Source organism: Beta vulgaris, chromosome 1 (genome assembly GCF_026745355.1).
Source record: "Beta vulgaris subsp. vulgaris cultivar EL10 chromosome 1, EL10.2, whole genome shotgun sequence".
Lineage (NCBI taxonomy): Eukaryota > Viridiplantae > Streptophyta > Magnoliopsida > Caryophyllales > Amaranthaceae > Beta > Beta vulgaris.
Window position 1 is genome coordinate 15,456,828 of NC_079202.1, and position 19,080 is coordinate 15,475,907.

General features: G+C 36.3%; 1 protein-coding gene across 6 annotated transcripts in view; it reads right to left on the bottom strand.

Moving 5' to 3' along the window:
* LOC104905890 (DNA-directed RNA polymerase III subunit 2) overlaps positions 1–19,080 on the bottom strand; it is a 38,874-nt gene that overhangs the window by 18,811 nt on the left and 983 nt on the right. For 3 of the 6 annotated variants that reach the window (XR_007275086.2, XM_010694544.4, XM_057392451.1), the window contains 17 exons: positions 13,874–13,946; positions 13,695–13,785; positions 13,558–13,610; positions 10,584–10,648; positions 7,639–7,744; positions 7,436–7,546; positions 6,668–6,727; positions 6,517–6,555; positions 6,387–6,437; positions 6,154–6,252; positions 5,951–6,010; positions 5,765–5,857; positions 3,544–3,645; positions 3,341–3,451; positions 3,131–3,247; positions 1,078–1,194; positions 828–908 (listed from right to left, as the gene is read on the bottom strand). Coding sequence is in view for 5 of the 6 variants with exons in the window: in XM_010694544.4 (XP_010692846.1) it covers positions 828–908; positions 1,078–1,194; positions 3,131–3,247; positions 3,341–3,451; positions 3,544–3,645; positions 5,765–5,857; positions 5,951–6,010; positions 6,154–6,252; positions 6,387–6,437; positions 6,517–6,555; positions 6,668–6,727; positions 7,436–7,546; positions 7,639–7,744; positions 10,584–10,648; positions 13,558–13,610; positions 13,695–13,785; positions 13,874–13,946 (1,429 nt within the window). In the remaining variant the exon portion in view is untranslated. Of the gene's footprint in view, positions 1–827; positions 909–1,077; positions 1,195–3,130; positions 3,248–3,340; positions 3,452–3,543; positions 3,646–5,764; positions 5,858–5,950; positions 6,011–6,153; positions 6,253–6,386; positions 6,438–6,516; positions 6,556–6,667; positions 6,728–7,435; positions 7,547–7,638; positions 7,745–10,387; positions 10,478–10,583; positions 10,649–13,557; positions 13,611–13,694; positions 13,791–13,873; positions 13,947–15,722; positions 19,075–19,080 lie in introns of those variants that run through there. The other 3 variants (XM_010694545.4, XM_048646079.1, XM_048646082.2) reach the window with 3 other exon arrangements.

A 19,080-nucleotide genomic window follows, 5' to 3' on the forward strand; every position in this document is an offset into this window, starting at 1 on the left:
GGAGTGGGTGATTGAACCCAAGGAGCTATTAGATGTTCGCACAGTAGGCCAAGGAGACAACCAATCCACTGAAGTTCTGATTAAGTGGCAGCAGAGTCCTGCATTTGAGGCTACATGGGAAGAGTTCCATTCAATCCAACTATGTTTTCCTCACTTTCACCTTGAGGACAAGGTGAGTCTTTGGGCCTGGGGTAATGCAACACATCAGGGTAGGGTCAGGCCTCCAATAGTGGTGACTACACAAGAGTGGTAAAAAGGAGAAAGAGGGGGAGAATGTGGGGAATAACAGAATCACAGGATAATTAGTGAGGTGGCAGAAGAGTCAGTGGAGGAGAATATATGAGATCCTTGTCTATATAAAGAATGGGTCTAGAGAGAGTTTTTATCCAGAAAATTGTTGAGTGAATTCAAGCTATTAGGAGAGCCTTGGCCTCCCGAATGCCATGTTTATCTTGTTAACTTTCAGTTTTGTTAATCGAGCTACCTCTCTCTCTCTCACTCTTCTTGCTGCACTATTTTCTTACCTTCCTTTCTTTATTGTTGCTGCTGCTAGCTTGTGTAAATTGAACAGATCCAATTCATTACAACATCCTATAATAACCATGCCTTCTTAGTTCTTATGCACATACAAGCAATATGACAATCAGCAACTGACTTTCACTGGCAATAAAACAGGCTTGACAAGTAACAAAATGAACACCATCTTAGAGAAATAATGATAGTGACTCCTTAAACATTATCAATTCAAGCAAATACTGATTCATAGGAAGACATCAGGATAACCATAAGTGATCACAGAGTTCATATCAGCAGCTTAACAACATTACCTGCTGTTGATTCACAAACACACTGACAAACTCCCCAATCTTTCCAGATCTTCGCAATCTTCTTAAAGCATTGGCAAATTTCTGATTTAAAAGGAGAAATCAGAGAAAATAAAATTACACTTCCAGGTAAAGATTAATTGCAGCTTCAAAACAGCACAAATGCTTTTCACTAATCATAGTTCCACACATACGAATATGCCTCGAAATTCTAGCACTAACTATTTTAGGGGTGTGTAGTAATCGTGAATACCTGTGGTGTTCTCTGCTTGCCAAGAATAAGCCCATTACACATTACAACGAATGACTTTGATGAGTGCAGCTCTTCACCAGAGAGTAGTCCCGGGTCCTCAACACCGTGTTCGTAACACTGAAGGCAATTTTGCAGAAAGTATTAACACTACAAGACTGTGTAAACTGTAAAGATAGTGATACATGAAGGCAAAGGACAGTGAACAGGAAAAAAAGGGGTATATATATATATAGGGGCAAGATCACATGAGAATGCTCCTTACATGAGAAATGAGACTAGGCTTGCATACCTTTGATACAATGGGAAGAAGAAGGGTCAAGTTTATTTTACACAAAAGAACCACAACAGTGACTAAGAAACTTGGTATATGGGCAGTGGTGTACAGAGCAACATTGTCTCTATAGGATATGCTCTTAGAAAATCCTGAGTTTGATTGTTAAGTATATCTTTCCTACCTGCTTCATATTACTTTATTTGCTCCAAATATAGAAGTAACTTTCTCAAAGTCAAAAATGGAAGGGAAAAAAATAGGAAAAGAAAAAAATTAGCAAAAGAAATATTTTGTACTTAGCTCCATGCATGTACTTTTCATTGATTTGATATACTAGTTTTCTTGGAAAGATACCCCTTATCCCACCCTACTACAAGAGCCTCTTCAAAGGCACTATGCTAACGTTAATGTTGATGGTGTAATATGGTGGGAAAATTGAGATATGATGATACATTTCTCAATGCATTTCTTATGTTGACATATATACATAATTGACATCATCTGATATATCCAAAAAACTACTATTTCTTTATATGCATTTTACGCACAGCTTTATTATTGTTGGTTCTTTTACAAATCCCCAATGTGTCAATGGTCAACTATGACTATCACAATTAGACATGCAAACTCTTAAATCGACCAGAAAATTTGGAGTCTTGTACATAGTCACAACCAAAAACCTGAAACATACAAAACCCTAAGAACCTGCTAAATATTGGATTCAGCATGATCTGGTTGACTATTGGGCCAAGGTCTTCTGGAGGATAACATGTATTGACCAATATTGAGATTGGTATTGCTTATCTGAGAGAAACTTAATAGGGTATCAAGAGCAAGTTGAGATCTTGGTTCAAAATTCTACAATATTATTCTCTCCTGCCAGTGGGTTCGAGTTCAAACCCACCAGCCGGATATATTTTCTCAAAGTTGTTTTTTTTCCTCCCCGAGAGTGCTATTAATTACTTCTTGTATGAAGTTAGCAGTAGATACATCCCCTTTCTCCACAGGTGGTTCTAATTAAACTGTGCAACATTTATATATCCCAACTTCTACTAAGCAAACATTTAGGCCCTGCTATGTCAAAAAAAATTCCACCTTTAGTTGCTGGTAATCAAACTAGCTCAAATATGTAATTCACTTTGGATGATTCGCTCATAGGTTTATATTCATCAATAGGGATACTGTTGTATTTTACAATTACTGGTAAACAAAATGAAAATTCCACTAGAAGTACAAAATGTACCACCTCATTGCGATTATCAAAAGGTGAGGCCGCCTTTCTGTAATTAGGCCAAGCTTCAAGAAATCTCACTGAAAGTCCTTTTTCTTTCCAACTCCCTACTACACCTTCCTCCCCTATTCATAAAATTAATATTTCTCTCATCAATTTAATATGCCTAAGGCTCACTTTTCCTCCACTCATTGATTGTTGTCCCATAAAAATTTAGAACAACCAAATTACAATAGCTTATTAATCTACAAATTAAAATTGTTCATACGATCGCAATGGTAAAATATTGAAAGCTTAGGATAAAGTATACGTATCTATAATAGAAGAAAAACGATGCTTCCAATAACATATAGGTGTAGGTCAACTTGAAACAAAAAATTCTGGATCATGATTCATGAATAGCCAGTATCCAACTTAAACCAATTGATCAGCAAGTGAATCACAAGAGCAGAAACATAACCCAACCCAATGTTTGTTTGACATGTCGATAGAATGATCTAGGCAACAAAATATGTGAAAGGGAATGGAATTTCATCGGGAAAAAAACTTACCAAAGATACTAACGGGCCTTCCTCTTCATCAGTAGTAACATGAGTCATCAATGCCAGGTTCTTTACCAATCCACAAGATTCACCTTCTGGTGTATCACATGGACAGAGCATTCCCCACTGCAACAAAAGAATACTGTTTTTCATTTAAGAGCTTAAACATGAAAGTTGCAGAGCTCAAAAGTCAAAACCTTGGAAGAAACTGTGCATTACCTGGCTAGGTTGCAAAGCTCTAGGTCCACTAACTTTTCTCGACTTCTCAAATTGTGGTTGAATCTTTGTGAGAAAACCCAATGCTTGAATGTAAGACAGCCTTGCAAGTACCTGTCATACCCAATGGTTCATTAACTAAAAGCTCGCTTCAACATATCAAAAAAGAAAAAGATGCTGAACGAACGAGACGAGAGATTGTAAACCTGTGTCACGCCTTTCCTGTCTACCCTGAACCGCTTGGCGCACCAATTGCCAGTTGAAAGAGCTCTTTCTAAACCAAAGCTAATAGTATCTTTAATGATATGCTGCAAAGATTAACAAAAAGTGAAGATACTCACTAAAACAAACAGAAAATAATATAGGCTGTGTATTGCTGAAGAAGCAACAGCGAAACAAGAACTATATACTACAAAGACGCTAAAAGAAACATAAAATCAAAAAATGACGCACCCTCTGTGTACATAACAACGATACAATAGTAAGACACCATATAAGAGTCTGCATCAAAAAAAATTGCATGCATTACTCAACTTCATGCCTCCATTCACACCAGAAGGTGCCTGCTCTGCTCATACATACAGTTAAAATCTTGTTCTTCTCTCCAGCAAGAACCATGCAAACATTTGTCAAGTAATGAAATCGCCATTGATACCATGAACATAATTTAACAATATCACACAAGAAATGTGGCCTTCTATAGTCACTGTTAATGCTTAGAATTTCCAATAGCACAAGAACATGATAGCAAAAAAAGCCAAGAAATGGATGGTAAACACCTCAAATTCAATTTTTCTAGACAAAAAATGCACAAGGGGCCAAGGAATGAATTTTTGCCCTGGCTTTCAGAAACACTGAACAAAAAAATGCTTCATTCACTGTCTAGGAGTTCTTTGCTCATGGCACTGTAAAGTGAAACTTCTTTTTTTTTCTAATATTAACAACTACTTCACCTTTATGATTACTGTTGCTATAAAGATTGCTCCCAGCTTTGATATTTGAGGGCCATTCATTCAGTTTATAAGGTCCAAGACATTTAGAAGTGACCTTCAATAGGACAATGGTATACTTTTATGACAAAAGTTTTTGACACAGAGCATACTGCAAATTGAAGGACCATGGGTGGATGTTACAAGGAGAGAACAGCCTATGTGGAAACCAGTTGAGAGTTTACAACATGGTTAGTTAGAAACATTCAAAAATGATAAAGTCAAAAGGGTTTTACGCTAGATGACCGTCGATAAGCAATTGCTCAGCTAATGCCTCCTGTCCAATCATCAACAGGAAACATAGGTCTTTATCAGAGGCCATATACCTTTATCATATGCAGTAATAAGGTAGGAAGTAGCTATATTTATATGCCTCTTGGATTTGCAGCTGAAACTAGCCATATATATCTCAAAGAATTCGCTCAGTTGTACACACATTGTTGCCTTATTACTCTCAAAGATATGCATCATCTGACATAGTTCTTTTACATTAGCCTACTGTTCCATTAGGGAGCCAATCCAAGTACTTAGTCTTCAAAGTTCAAACAATGAGGTCAAACATATTTATATGATATCTCTATGGGCAGTAATTGGAAAAGCATAATTTCTTTTTGAAGGACATTCCCCCCTCCTTGCAATTAATCTACTAATTACAGACACCATAGCGTATTGGGTCACGAACAGATCACAAATTGACACGAGAAAATGCAGAAGCGAAATTTGGGATAGGGAGCGAATTATGTAACACTGCATATATACAGGATCGGGTCGCAATAGCTTGTGCTAAGAAAATCAACAATAAATTACAATGGAAAGAAAAACTCATTGCTGACATAGTAAATCGACCACTGAAACATCCCTAAGGTCTCCACAAGAGATGGCAAGTAAATAATTCGATTCCTGAGCAAGAGAGATGTAAGAGCAAGGAACAACGATTATAGGACACCCTCATGGTCCTCATGGAAAACAAAGCATTAAGTTAAACCAACATCCTTATCTTTCTTGAAACCCGAGATCCCTAAAATTGTTATTATGCTCAACAAGTTGATAGTTATACTGCGTACCAGCAATCATCTTCCCAACAGTCTCTTAGAGCATGACCAATACCCACTTATAAAGGGTAACCATTGGCCTTACTCTTATGGTATCATTCCCAGTTGCAATCCTAAAACATATTTGATAGACATTTATTCTTCAACGAACAATTTCTTACTATTTAGATTGTATAATTATTAACCTTCCCTAAATCAACCACATGGTAGTTATTTTGTAGCTTTTTTGGTTCCTTGTTGCTATTTCAAGTCATACACCTAGATTGCCTTCTCCCACCCACCAAAATCTCAATTGAAAGTTTGCAACTCAAAACACATAACATGATTTGTTTACATTAAAAAAATATAATCAGAAATATCGAACTGGACAGTCCATGAGCTCTTACCTGGGAGAAATCAAATCTGCTAGACCGACTTTTTTTCATTAATACCGCATCCACCTTTCTTTTGACTTCTTCCCCCATCGTCTTGAACAAGTCCTAATTTATCATCATTGTTTAGTTTGGAACATAATAGACACAAAACTCTATGAAGTATGTAGGAAAGAAAGTGAAGTGCATGTCAGACACTACCTCGAAAAGCAGTGAGAGTAACTGTCCAGAGAGTTCAAACCGCTTGTTCCCCACATAATCCTAGCACATACAAAACAATAAAGTAATTCTGCCAGGCTTAATTTTTATAAACTTGATATTTTTTTAACAAATACGCATAAGGCTCGAAGTCGAGCACTCAAAATTGTAGAAGTCCACTCTCTAATTAAAGTAGATTGCCCCACCTTGTCATCTACAGCAGCTTTATTTAAGAATGCATCTAGCATCCGCCTCAGCATCACAGCAGCGTATGTACACTTAGAGCGAAAGTTGTTCTCACGCACCTGCAAGAGCCAGGAACTAGATGTTAATATGAAATTTTTGGAAAAAAATTCCTTCAAGCTTCTCAGCAGAAAATCTATCCTAGATGAAGGAGAGAAGAATTACGTATTATCGTGATTGAAACAGAACAACTAACCGGAACATGAGCAATAAATACATCCCGAAGAATTTTCAAAGCTCTATTTTCCTGAGAAATTTTTTATTCCTGTCAGGGAACAGTGCAGAAAGAAACCATATTCTGAATGTTAAGAGAGATAGAATAGCACCTTTTGAGGTAAAGCACTAGGAAATTGTGATGGTTTGACCTGGAAAATGTTATCAGCAATATTTAGCGACCAAGATAGATGACTAAAACATGCTTGGGTCTAAGTCACATACTTTAATCTCAAAAGTGAAGCACAAAACAAGACTGCATACCTTTTTCTCCAGAAATTCAAGTGCCTGTTGTTGTGAATGTACACCAAAACCTGCACATTCCTAAAGCACACATATAAACTGACAATTTAGAAATAAATAACCAAGGAACAACGAAGAGAAGCATAAATGGTCTGAAACAATCAGTGAAATTAAATGACATTTCATAAGGACCGATTCTCATTTGAGAAATGGACATGATCATGAGCTACTGCAGACAAGCGGACATGAAAGCATGCCTCCCCATTCCTAAGCATGGTTCCAGAGTAGGGTTGAAGAGGAGATACATATAACAAGGAGATGGCCATTTCTCCCAAATTTATTTCCACATTTATTAGGGGAGGAAGGTGAAAGATGAGAGTTATGAGCCTATGACCAACCATCAATGATAATCAACTCAGCTCAGTACAACCATCAACATTGCCGTATGACCAACAAACTAAAACCACTTGCTAGCCACTTTAAAGACAAATCAGCAATGAGGTTAGCTTACTCAACTACCATGAAGAAAGCCCCTTGGTAACTAGTGACTGACTAGAGATCAGTAACCAAAACAAGTAAACATTTAGAAATTTAAAAACCAATCTGAAACGTCAGCAACTGACCATACAGGAAACAAAAACTAACCAGCCAAAGACTGAGCATATAGTAGATGAGACTATTAGATGAATTTGGTTTAGTTATATGCAGTTAAAGATGCTTTTAGAATTAAGTTCTCACATCAAATATAATGTCCATAACCATAAGTTAATTTTATGGTATGGAAGTTACCTCAATAGAAGGCAAAAGTAAAGAGCTATAACGCGGATCTCGTCCAATCATTTGTACAACTTCTTGGTCACTCTGCATTCCCATAGCCTTCATCACCGCCATAATGGGAACCTAAAGGAAATAGGCATATATATACTCCCAATAAACATCAAATGATGAGAGGTTGTATCTTTTAAGCTACAGCTCATATAATATGAAATTACCTTGGACTGAAATTGATTCAGTTGTAGGTATATCTTCTCTTTTTCCATTACTATAACAGATTTACTCCTTAGTGCTACACCGCTAGATGTAACAGATGCGGCCAAACTGCACAAAAAATTAAAATTAGAAAGAGTGCTCAACCTGACCATCTTTAATTGTCAGCCAATATCATCATCAAAAGTTCAAATGCGAAGAGAAGGTAAAAGCACCATGCCATTATATCAATCTAACTACATTAAGCATTTGTAAGAAAATATAAAGTAAAGGAGGGTCCATGTCCAGTGTTAAGCACAGCATAAAAAAATGATGACCTATGATTAATAGTCCCCGCTTCAAAGCTATTACTTGGCGTCCTCCCATTAAACTATTGTCACATTTTTCAAAAATAAAGAGTCAAATAGAAATGGTCAAGATATGTTAGACATGGCACCTATCATTCAAGGCTCCTCCCAGTTTCTGTTTTGGTATTGTTATGATTGCTTAAACAATATTTTAATATATTTACAAAATCAGCAATTTTGACGGTCGACTCAAGCAAAAAAAAACAACCCAGCAAAACCAAAGGTATGCACCTATACTTATCTTAAACCCTGTGTAGAACAGCAGTACCAGTCAAAATTGCATCAATAACACTGTAGTTGATATGTAAAAGCCTACAAGCTCAGATGATGATTCCTAAAATCCTTTTAACTTCCAATAAACTGTTTTAGTTCGCCAACATGGAAATCCTTTTGTGGAAATTAGGGGCATCAATTTCATAGATTAAGTACAATTGTGAGGATGACCACCTATTTCGTATGCCTCAAGTCTCAAGTGGTGGAGCAAGGTATTCTCTACCTACCTAACTGGCTCGACTTACCCTTAAGTTAAAGGGTTTTCGAGCTTTTCCTCGGAGTTTGGCAAGGGTAATTCAACATCATAGCACTTGGTAATCGAACTTAACTTGAGGCATTTGCACCCTTTTTACATAAAGATATTATAATTGTTCATCTTAAAATTTTATATTTTCAGAGGTTATATACCTATATGATATGAAAATTTATTTTAAAACATATTTTGAGCACTCTCCAATGGTATAAATTATGATAATCTGAATAATGTAGCAAAAAAAGTACCAATCTACAAATTAGATAATCTTAGGTTGTTTACTCAAAATCAAATTCTAATATTCTAATCTCTATCATCTAAAACTCTATCATATGTACTTCCTCCGTTTCATAATACTCGCTACACTTTTCATTGTGGGAAGTTTCACATTACTTGCTACACTTCCTTTTTGGGCAATAAGCTCTCTCTATCTCTCTCCTCTCACATGGGTCCTTTTTCTTTTTACTCCCTACCTCTTTCTCCAAAAATTGCCTAGGAATCCGTGAATTGAGAAGTGTAGCGAGTAATATGAAATGGAGGAAGTATGTTTATCTCTATAAACTCTATTTCTTCTTTAACTTATCTTTAAATATTGTGACATGGCCCAATAAGGTGGCATGCTCTACACTCTCAAATACATTATCCTTTATATAATTACTTTAAATAGCTGAAATTAAGTTTTTTTTAATAAAAAAAGGAGTTAGTATCTATTGTAGATCTTTAAAATTACGAATACTGATCATTTCAGTTTATTTTTTTGAAATTCTACAAAGTAACTACTACAACTGGAAAAGAAATTTAACTTTTTGTGTTTTTATTTTTTAAGGTCATGATCATCATCACTAGCGGATTTAGACGGGACGTTGGGGGTACTGCAGTACCCCCCCAAAGAAGAAAAAAAAGAATTTGCCGCCCATTCGCTGATCGTCGTTGTCGTGAGAAAGAGAAGCGTCAAATGTGACAGTTCTTCTCGCTTTCTCAGATCTGTCAGGCTACTAGACCATTCGCCATCGCATCGGAATTCATCTGCTGTCTGCGTCTGCCCCCAGTACTTAGTGACATGGCAGGAAATCAATACTGCGATGGCACCGCCCTGCATGCTTGCGGTTTAGTCGCTGCTGTAGTACTCTTCGGCAATTCTTGTTTCCAATCTCAAAAAAGCTTTAATCACCACTCTTAACATATGCTGATAGTACTAAAAATAAGCATTTTTCCCATGAGGATCATTTTCTAGTATAAAGACAAGCTTTTGTAGTACCAATAATTTCTTAATATATTTCACTTTTACTTCTAATTTGCTTTTAATATATAATTCTATTAGTGTTTTTGAACCGTAATATTTTTATCATAGTAATTAGTAGTAGTAGTTTAGTACTAGTATATAGGAATCGGGTCCACTTAAATGTATTTATTTATAAATTAGTTTGAATTGATTGATTTATAAGATAGACTGATTGTTGGTTATTGATTTAATTTATGTGCAGTATTTAGTAGAGTAATTAGTTTATTTGTGTATTGGATATAGAAAATGACATCTAGATCAAAGGGGAAACAACAACACGATCTTCGGCAATTTAAAGTACAAGTGGAATTATGTCTTGGATTGTAATATTTATAATGTAGAATATTTTTTAAATGTTGAGACCAAGTTAATTTAATTAATCACAATATCCCCGATTTGAAAATCCTAGATCCGCCATTGATCATGATTAGGGCATGGACTCTTTTAGGTCATGATTGGGGCAAACCTCGTTTATCATAGGCACAAATCAAAAGTGGTGACCAACCCACGAACCAGATATTTGATCATGAGTACGAATGCTGTAAGCATCCAAATATATATATGAATAGCTACATCAGCCAAGAATATATCACACATACATCTGATCTCTAAAGTTGGAAAAGATGAGGAGGCGGCAGCCTCTTGTTCTCCTTTGATTTTTATTTTCTTCTTTTTAGATACAAATATGATGTGCACGAACTGCAGAAGGGGTCCAATGCATATCCATTAAGGTTAAATCAGGAAAAGGAAAAGCTAAGCAGATAGATAAGAAACAAATTAGAAAACTGAACTCACTTTCCCTTTTTATCAATTTCAATGATTATTCTGTTATTTGAAAGTTGCTCTTGGATCATAATCACCTGCAAGATAAGAAGAGGACGACAACAATAAACCCATAGTACACATTCAAGTGTAAAGCTAAGCAGACTTTTCATTATATATTTCCTCCATTTTGTTAACAGTTGTTATATGTTGACTTTTATGTTTGCCATAACATCTTACAGAATAACATTTGCTGCTCTATAATAGTAAGAATATATGCTCAAAGTGGGGTATGTGAAATTGAGACTAGTGTCATAAGTAAAGTGGAACAACTAATAACAAAGGTAGCAAGTATACAGACACTAAAGGGTTATATTAGAAAAACACCAAGTGGAAGTCTGCCATAAAAGGAGAAATAAAGACAAAAATGCCATCAAGATATCAAGAAGCAGTTTCTGTACAAATCAGGATACGTCAAGTATCGCTTAGAATCAAAAATTTGGCTATACAAAAGCCTCAAAATGGATACCGAAACCTTGCAAAGGAAGCATAGCCTAAAAACTTTTACGGGTTTTTCTTTGCATGTGCACCCCCAAATTGCCAACAAAACAATCCTCCATAATTCAGCAAGCTAAACTTTATGCGTCCTTGTTTCTTAAGCTTTAAGTTCCTAGAATGTCTTTCATAAAATAAGGTTGAATCAGACAGTTGCCAAGGAAAGAAAAATAACTATTAACATACTCTTCCTTCTAAGGCGAAAATTACAATTGCAATGTGGATACCTTCTCTCAATAACATCCTTAGTTGGGCTCTACCCCTTTGTAGCCCCCCTCCCCCAAGCTTTTATGACTTTGGCTCTCACTACTTCAGGAAGCAAACAAATGATAGTGGCATTCAAGCTTTTCTGAAAAGCCTCTTTTTTCATGGAATTTATGAAGAGACCAATAATGTCAATCATAACAATTTGCCAACGGTGCTCAATAAGTGTTACATTAAAACAAACTAGTCCAGGTAACTTTATATGCCGAACTCCTTGGTTATATTCCATACCTCTTCTACTAAGGAGAGGTTTTCCAGGTTCAGGACTGCTCAGTCACTGATCTCAAAAGACATGACTATCAATCTGAGATCTCCAAGGTGGTCTTCAAAATAAACTAATTGCCACGTTCAAAATTCTCTAAAAAAAAAAAAGAAAGGAAAAAGAGACTAGTATGTTCGTCTATTAGAAGCCCAGGCTTGTGTAGAAAGCACTTAACGAGAGAGATAATATGTTATAATCATGGTGTCAAAACAAGCGCATTGTATCGTATCGCTCGTGTGGTAAAGGTTTTCAAATCTACCGAACAAATATTATGCGCATCGTAAAGGTGTAAAAAAAACCGCATTTTAAGCAGGTTATAGGGATATTTCATGGTTTAACCGATATTCAGCGGTACGACAACCGCATCATCCCCATTCCCGCATCACCGTGACCGTTACTGCAATTGTAACCGAAACCGTATTTTCGAACTATGGTTATAATCGATTTGACTACTATTAAACCAACGGAGAAAACACCTCCAAGAGAAGAACACCGTACTGAAGTAAGATTAAGCAAAGTATCCCCCACATAGGCTCCAAATGAGAAGATCAGTCCCAAGAGATAAACGTCACGTCTTTTATCCAAAAAACGTAGCAATAGCCACAAAAGCTTTCCACCATATCATTTGCCTACCATTAAGCCTCCCGAAAGCAAACTGACACACCTGCAAACGGTCCATGAGAGACTGTGAACATGCTCCTAACTCTATTATGGAAAACAGCTCTATGAGATCAACTTAGTCTAGGCCCTAAGGGAGAAAATTCAATGATTGTGTTACATGAGAAAGCATGTGTTTCTCATAACATGGCTAGGTGGGGTTAACATCTCTAATTTCCCGTACAAAGCTACTTAGGAGTTAGGGGTCCAAAGCTCTTATGTTCTAAGTCTTCTTTCCTACCTTGGTCACCAGTAAAGCAAATAAGACAAAAATTTGTTAGTTTCTTGAAAGAAGTAATCAAACTAGATAGTATGCACAATGCTTAAGAACATGCAACTGATCACAAGATCCCTCCATTGGAAACCTATGGATGTTGTCTTTGTAGTTTGTCCCACATAAGTGTTCTTTGTTTCAGAAAAGGGGGCAACGGGAGGAGGGTGTTGATGAACTGCCTGGAAAGGTGAACGATGTGTAAGCAACTTAAAGAACATTGAAGCATCAATGAAGTGCTTAAGTGTTCAAAATGGTTCCTTTGGTATTTGGTGGTCTACATGGAGGCAGAGTAATCAGTATTTAGGCGATGTATCAAATAAAGGGCAACTGAAAACAGACTCTCTTATATGGCTAAGTACATCCAACTTCGATTACCCGAGTCGAGTCAGGGCAAAAGTATCTAAATGGGGTGATTTTGATGTTGTTCACTCAGGGGATGTCCCCCATGTACAAAAGCAGCATCATAAACATATACTTCGTCCGTTCTAAAGGATTCAACATTTGCATAATACACGCTATCTAATGCAGTACTTTGATCCTTAATATCTTTGATTTTGTATAAGTAAAAATTATAAAAAGTTGATATTATGAACGACGTATACATTAAGATGAATCAAATAAGATCCCACTCGAGTATATTTTTCTTATACATTTTTCAGAGAATGTGAGATAAGAGAATGTGAGATAAGGTTGGTAGATGATAAGTGGTTACTACACAGATGTTGCATCCTTTAAAGAACAGAGGAAGTATTATTGACCCCTTTGTCTTAAGTATAATATTATACACAAATTCTAGAGACAAGTGCCGCTCAAAATTTAATTTCATCACTGCTCTCCAACTAAGCAACATCCTCAAAAAGGAAAAAAAAAACTACTTCATAAATGCATTTTGAGTTCTCATAAAGCTCAATATGATAGAGCAATGAAAAAATAAAGACTATGTTTTACATATTAGACGTACGAATGTTAAAAATAAAGCACAACTAAAACTGCACCTTTTCATTTCCTTTCACGATAAAATAACCTCCAGGATCAAGGGGGCATTCACCTGACAAGAAACATATTTTGATGATACAAGAGTCATTAAGAGGGAAAATGCATAGATATCTAATAAAGTAGTGTAGTGACAAACCAAGTTTGGCTAGCTCCGTCTCATCCTTCCCATATAGTACACAGCAACGACTTCGTAACATGACAGGCATTCTTCCTATAATTACATCTTTCTGCGATATATGGATGCTGAAGAATTGAGAATCACTAGCAGTAACTAGCATTTACTTATGTGGAAGTCATACATGATATAACAAATACCTTCTCATGTACTTCCTTTTTTCCACCACTTTCCGTGACATACTCTATATGAGCTTCTATAGGTGCTGCATACCTGCCATACCATGGAGACAGAAAAATTATAGATACTATCTCACAGAAGGTTTCTGTCCCCCTTTTCACACTCTTTTATTATCAGATGTGTCAATCAAGAAAATAGGTGACATGCTAAAGTTGCTGAACTTTTTAATGGTAAACAACATATATAATAAAAAGAAAAGGAATACAGAGACATCTCAGTCCCCCGACAAAATAAGAACTTTCAACTAATCACTAAAGTGGGCCAATTAAAAGATTATTATTGGTCTACATCATAAAGCTAAGGGCAAAACTGAAAACTTTTGTACCAAACTTCAAAAATCTTTTAGGGTGTGGAAAATGGTTCCTTTGGAGATTTGGTGCAACCACTGAGTCATGAAGGATTAGGTCCAGATGAAACCACCGCAGCCACTTTTCACTAACTGATATTCTTGAACACCAAAACACTAAAAAAAACAACCCTGTTTCCTTCCTCAGTCCCCAGCAACATGGTGACTTCTTCCTTATCAACCACCAACTAAAAAAATTGCCGCATAAGTGGCCTCCAAATTTCTAGCTCATAACCAGTATCATGAAAAAGAAACATAACAAAGAGAGATAATGAAAAACAAGATGTAATAAGAGTCCTCCAGACCTTCAAGGCAAAAGAGATCCTTTCCACCAATCTAATCCCTAAGAGGTCCTCTCAATCACAAAATTCTAAAAGGAACCCTAAATTACTCTAAAGGAACCCCAACTTAATCATCAATAAGACCCTGAACTGCGGAACCCACCAAGACTTACCAAAGTCAATCCTAAGCTAGAAGTAAGCTCGAACACCTAAAAATTTTAAGAGGAGCAAGACACATCAAAGGAGACGCAAAGGCGTGCAGCTCATGCACGTGAGGTTCACTTGAGCTTAAATTCTTGAATATAGGTTGTGACATAGTACTGTACTACTGTTGTATTACGAATTTCAGTAAAAGAAACCCCAAAGTACAATTGATATCGATTATATAGAATAGCCTTTTTAGCTTCAGCAGTCAATATAATAAATACAGAATGATGATGAATATTAGGAAAGAGGTTTAAAGGAAAGAATGCAAAAATGTAAGATGATAAAAAAAAAAAAAAAAAAAAAAAAAAAGGTGTAACCTGGGGAAAACAATAAGAACACAAAGTGTGGCAGCTAACAAGTCTCACTAGCATGAATTACCTATTAGAAATCCCATTTACAAAGAGATAATAAACGCAAAGACTATACAGAATGACATCATCGAGAAACTGAAAAGAAGCTAGAAGAAAATAAGAAAAAGAAAAGGAGCATGAAAGGTGAACTAGAAAGAGAAACATGAAAGAAGGAGGTAGATAGTAAGAGCGAAGGGGAATCATCGGAGGCATATAGGTGCCAAGAATCACCAAAAAAGGCTCGTTCATAATCATATATCCAACCTTCAATTTGACTTACCACTCGCCTTGTGAAATCAGGATTCTATCTCATTGCAGCTTCCAATCTAGTGTTAGGAACAAACTAATTTCATGCAAAGGGATTTCGTTAATTTGAATCTTAAAGCCTAAGTAAGATTTTGCTTTTAAGAAAATTGGTCTTACTTCAAGTTTTCAACTTAAATCTTCTTTTTATCTCTCTTGCACAGCAAGATACATAAGTTGTACAAGGCGAAAAGGCCATCGTTTTCGCTTCACGAGTGCGCTTTCTAGAACTAAACAAAACACATTGAACAATACCATAAAAGGAGAAGATAAGATATCATCCCAAATTGTAGATACGAAAAACCCCTCTCTTCGTCCTTACCTGTGACACTGAATTTTTGATTTATCACGGCGTACAAACGGTGTCTTTTTCGAGTCTCCAGTAGATCTGCTTTCCACATTTTTATCTCTGTTATAAGAAGAGAAATTACTACCTCTTCCTCTACCACGACCTCGTCCACGACCACCATGGTAACCACCACGGTTGCTCACATTTGCTCTAGTTTGCAAAGCTTGTTCTGAATTGGAACTTTTACCTCGTTGTCTCATCCTTTGCTCATGAGATGTCAACGAGCTCAACAACCTTTCAATGGACAAGGTTGACAAATTGTGTGCTTCTTCGATAGCGGAAACGATACCATCAAAATCACTATTTAGAGATCGTATAACCTTTTGTACAGCTCATTCATCTTCAACATTTTCACCGTTAATTCTCATTTGATTGATAATTAATTGTACACGGTCAAAATTGGCTGATATTGATTCTGAGTCATCCATGCATAGTGACTCGAATTCCCCTCGTAGTGTTTGCAAACGTATCTGCTTGACACGTTCATCACCTTTGAAAGAACTTCGCAAAATTTTCCATGCCTCATGCGATGTTTCTGCCATAGATATTTTTAGAAATACAGGCTCCTCCACTGCCTAAAAATATGATATAACGCCTTTTGATCTTTTCGGCGTGTTTCCAATAAAGTATTTTTGGCATCCTGACTAAGAGCAGCATATGCCGCTGCCTCAGTAACATATGTGAAACCATTCTCCACTATACTCCACATGTCTTGAGAACGGAAAAACACCTTTAATTGAATGGACCAATTATCATAGTTTTTCCCGTTCAATTTTGGGAGTTGAACTTGCACTGTGTTATTTGTAGCTGCTGCCATTATTCAAATAACAAACTTGCAAAATATAGAAACTAATCCTAGCTCTGATACCAACTGTAAGAGAAAGGAATTTGCTAATTCCAAAACTATAATAAGAAGAGATAGAATTGCCCAGGAAATAAAATATATATATTTTTCTCGTCTATATTTTAAATGAGATTACATCTCTATCTATACTTTACATGAAATCAAGATAACCTTACAAAGTTAAAGGTAATCCTATATTTCTTGCGTGAATAAATTACAAGCAAACAATATCATTCCATTAGCTTAGAATAGATTACTGTTTTTTATATAAACTAACTAAAAATAGAATAAGTTTGTTTTTTCACATTGTTAGCCTTTAGATTTCATAATGATTTGTGTGTCAAAAGGAAAAATTGCTACCCTGTAACAACCCTCTTTGTTTGATCATTAACGACTGAATCAATTTAAGCTTCATCCGGGTTATCCCTTTCTCTTTAGCACACGAGTTGTGAGGATTCCAGGGGTGTGTCAGATCTTGTGATAATATGCTCTTATTATTCAAATTGTTTTCCTAACAGAGTCCTGCTCAACGCCTAAGTCATGATTACTTGTGTCAACTATGTGTGTCTAATCCCTATTTTGTATCATTGCCACAAACCTGCCATCAACAAGCAAAAGTGTGCCGCATATTTCAAAGTTCACCCTCGATGCACGTACAAGCCCCCAATTGATTCAACCTCACATGCTTGGCAACAAAAGGCACGAGTGTACAATAATTCTCAGCGTCAACAGATTCAAATCATGACATTGCAGGTCTCTCCCTGTGATCAGTAAACTAAAATCTAGGCTTCTAATTCTCTATGAAACATGCATTAGAAAACAACCCAAAATTCATCACCACAAAGTCTCCAATGAGTTCCAAAACTCTTACACTTTAAAAATCTATCTAAACCCCATAATTTACCATATATTTTATAATATGCTTTCATAAATTCCAATTTAAAATTACTCCATCCTAGTGTGGCATCAAAGATTTATGAATAAAAAGCACTTTGCCCAAAGACATACTTCAAAGCACTACGATAAACACTTTACCTTTAATAAGATCTTATACACACTAGTGAACAAAATCATGGAGCCAAAGAACCTCACTTTTCTAGGTCAATCATCTAAGGAGCAAAGTATTCTTTTGAGGCAAGGGTCACCTTTATATGACCGCTAAGACTACCCTACCATTCAACACCTTAAGTAACAAATTGGCTATCAAATCTTGTTCTCCAACATCAATTACTCCATGTTCTTCCACAAATCATTACTCAAAAATACGTTGCTCCTTGTTCTACAAAACGTCACCAACACGAACTAACTTAAGTTTTTTAAAAGCATATCCCTCTCTCACCCAAACATCACAAAATCCTTGAACTTTTCTTTCACATAGCCCAATCATTCCGGATAATGCTTGCATCCTATGTCTTACCACGGCTGCTGGCAGTCTGGCACAAAGTTAGCCGATGCTTATTCCCCGAATACCGTCATTGCTTCTTCTCCGGGAAAAGAAGTTCACGGCCCGTGGGCCTTCTACCTCCATGCGGCATTGCTCCGTCAGGCTCTCGCCCATTGCGGAAAATTATAGCTTCCTCATAATCCAAAGCCCATCTAATTATAACATTATACTTATCCTACCACTCCTTGATCATTCCTCAAACATCCTGATGAAAGGTCCACATATTTTCTGATAACCTAAACAGGATAGGGACATAAGGTACCACATGACAAAGATTGACTCCAAAATTTGGATTTTAAATACACTTTTAAGGCCAATAATCTTATCCAAATTAGGGAATCCTCCCTTCACAAATCCGATTAAGAAAGAAGAATCCAACCTAGAAACATCAATGTTGCTTTAACTGATCAACCCACTATGCACATACTCCGTTTGTATGACAAATCTACCAATAGACAATCAGAGACATACAAACATATCACACCATAGCCCATACTAGACTTTAGCATGGCCTTCCCCTCTTACTCCATCATGAAGAGAGTCATATAAAATAATCTTCCACAACCTACTAAGGCTAAACAAAAAAATCCAAAGAGCTCCAATCCCACTAACAAAAGACACACAAATGAGGAGGTGAAATTCCATAAATATTGCCAAAGGATTCGGAAAAGCTACCGCTTCCAAATACAAGAGTAGGCATTAGCCAAATAACCACCAAACATGATCTACAGATAGATCTATATGATTCATCTTTCCACGGCTCCCTAATAACAAACACCAAAGGCTGACAAAATCAAGGACCCCCTTTCAAAGCAAAATAAGGGTTTTGACTTTCTGCAGAAAAGAAAAAGTATGCAAGAATTTTCGCTAAATTATTGAAGATCATTTTCCAAATCTTGTCATATGGTTGATAAAATATTAAAAAGAATCATGCACAAAAGACAACAAGTAGTTAATCCGTATAACATAAGCCAACAAAGTATCATAGGTAGACACTCTAATTGCGGCAAGAAAAGTAAAAGTAATAGCAACAATTATCACCA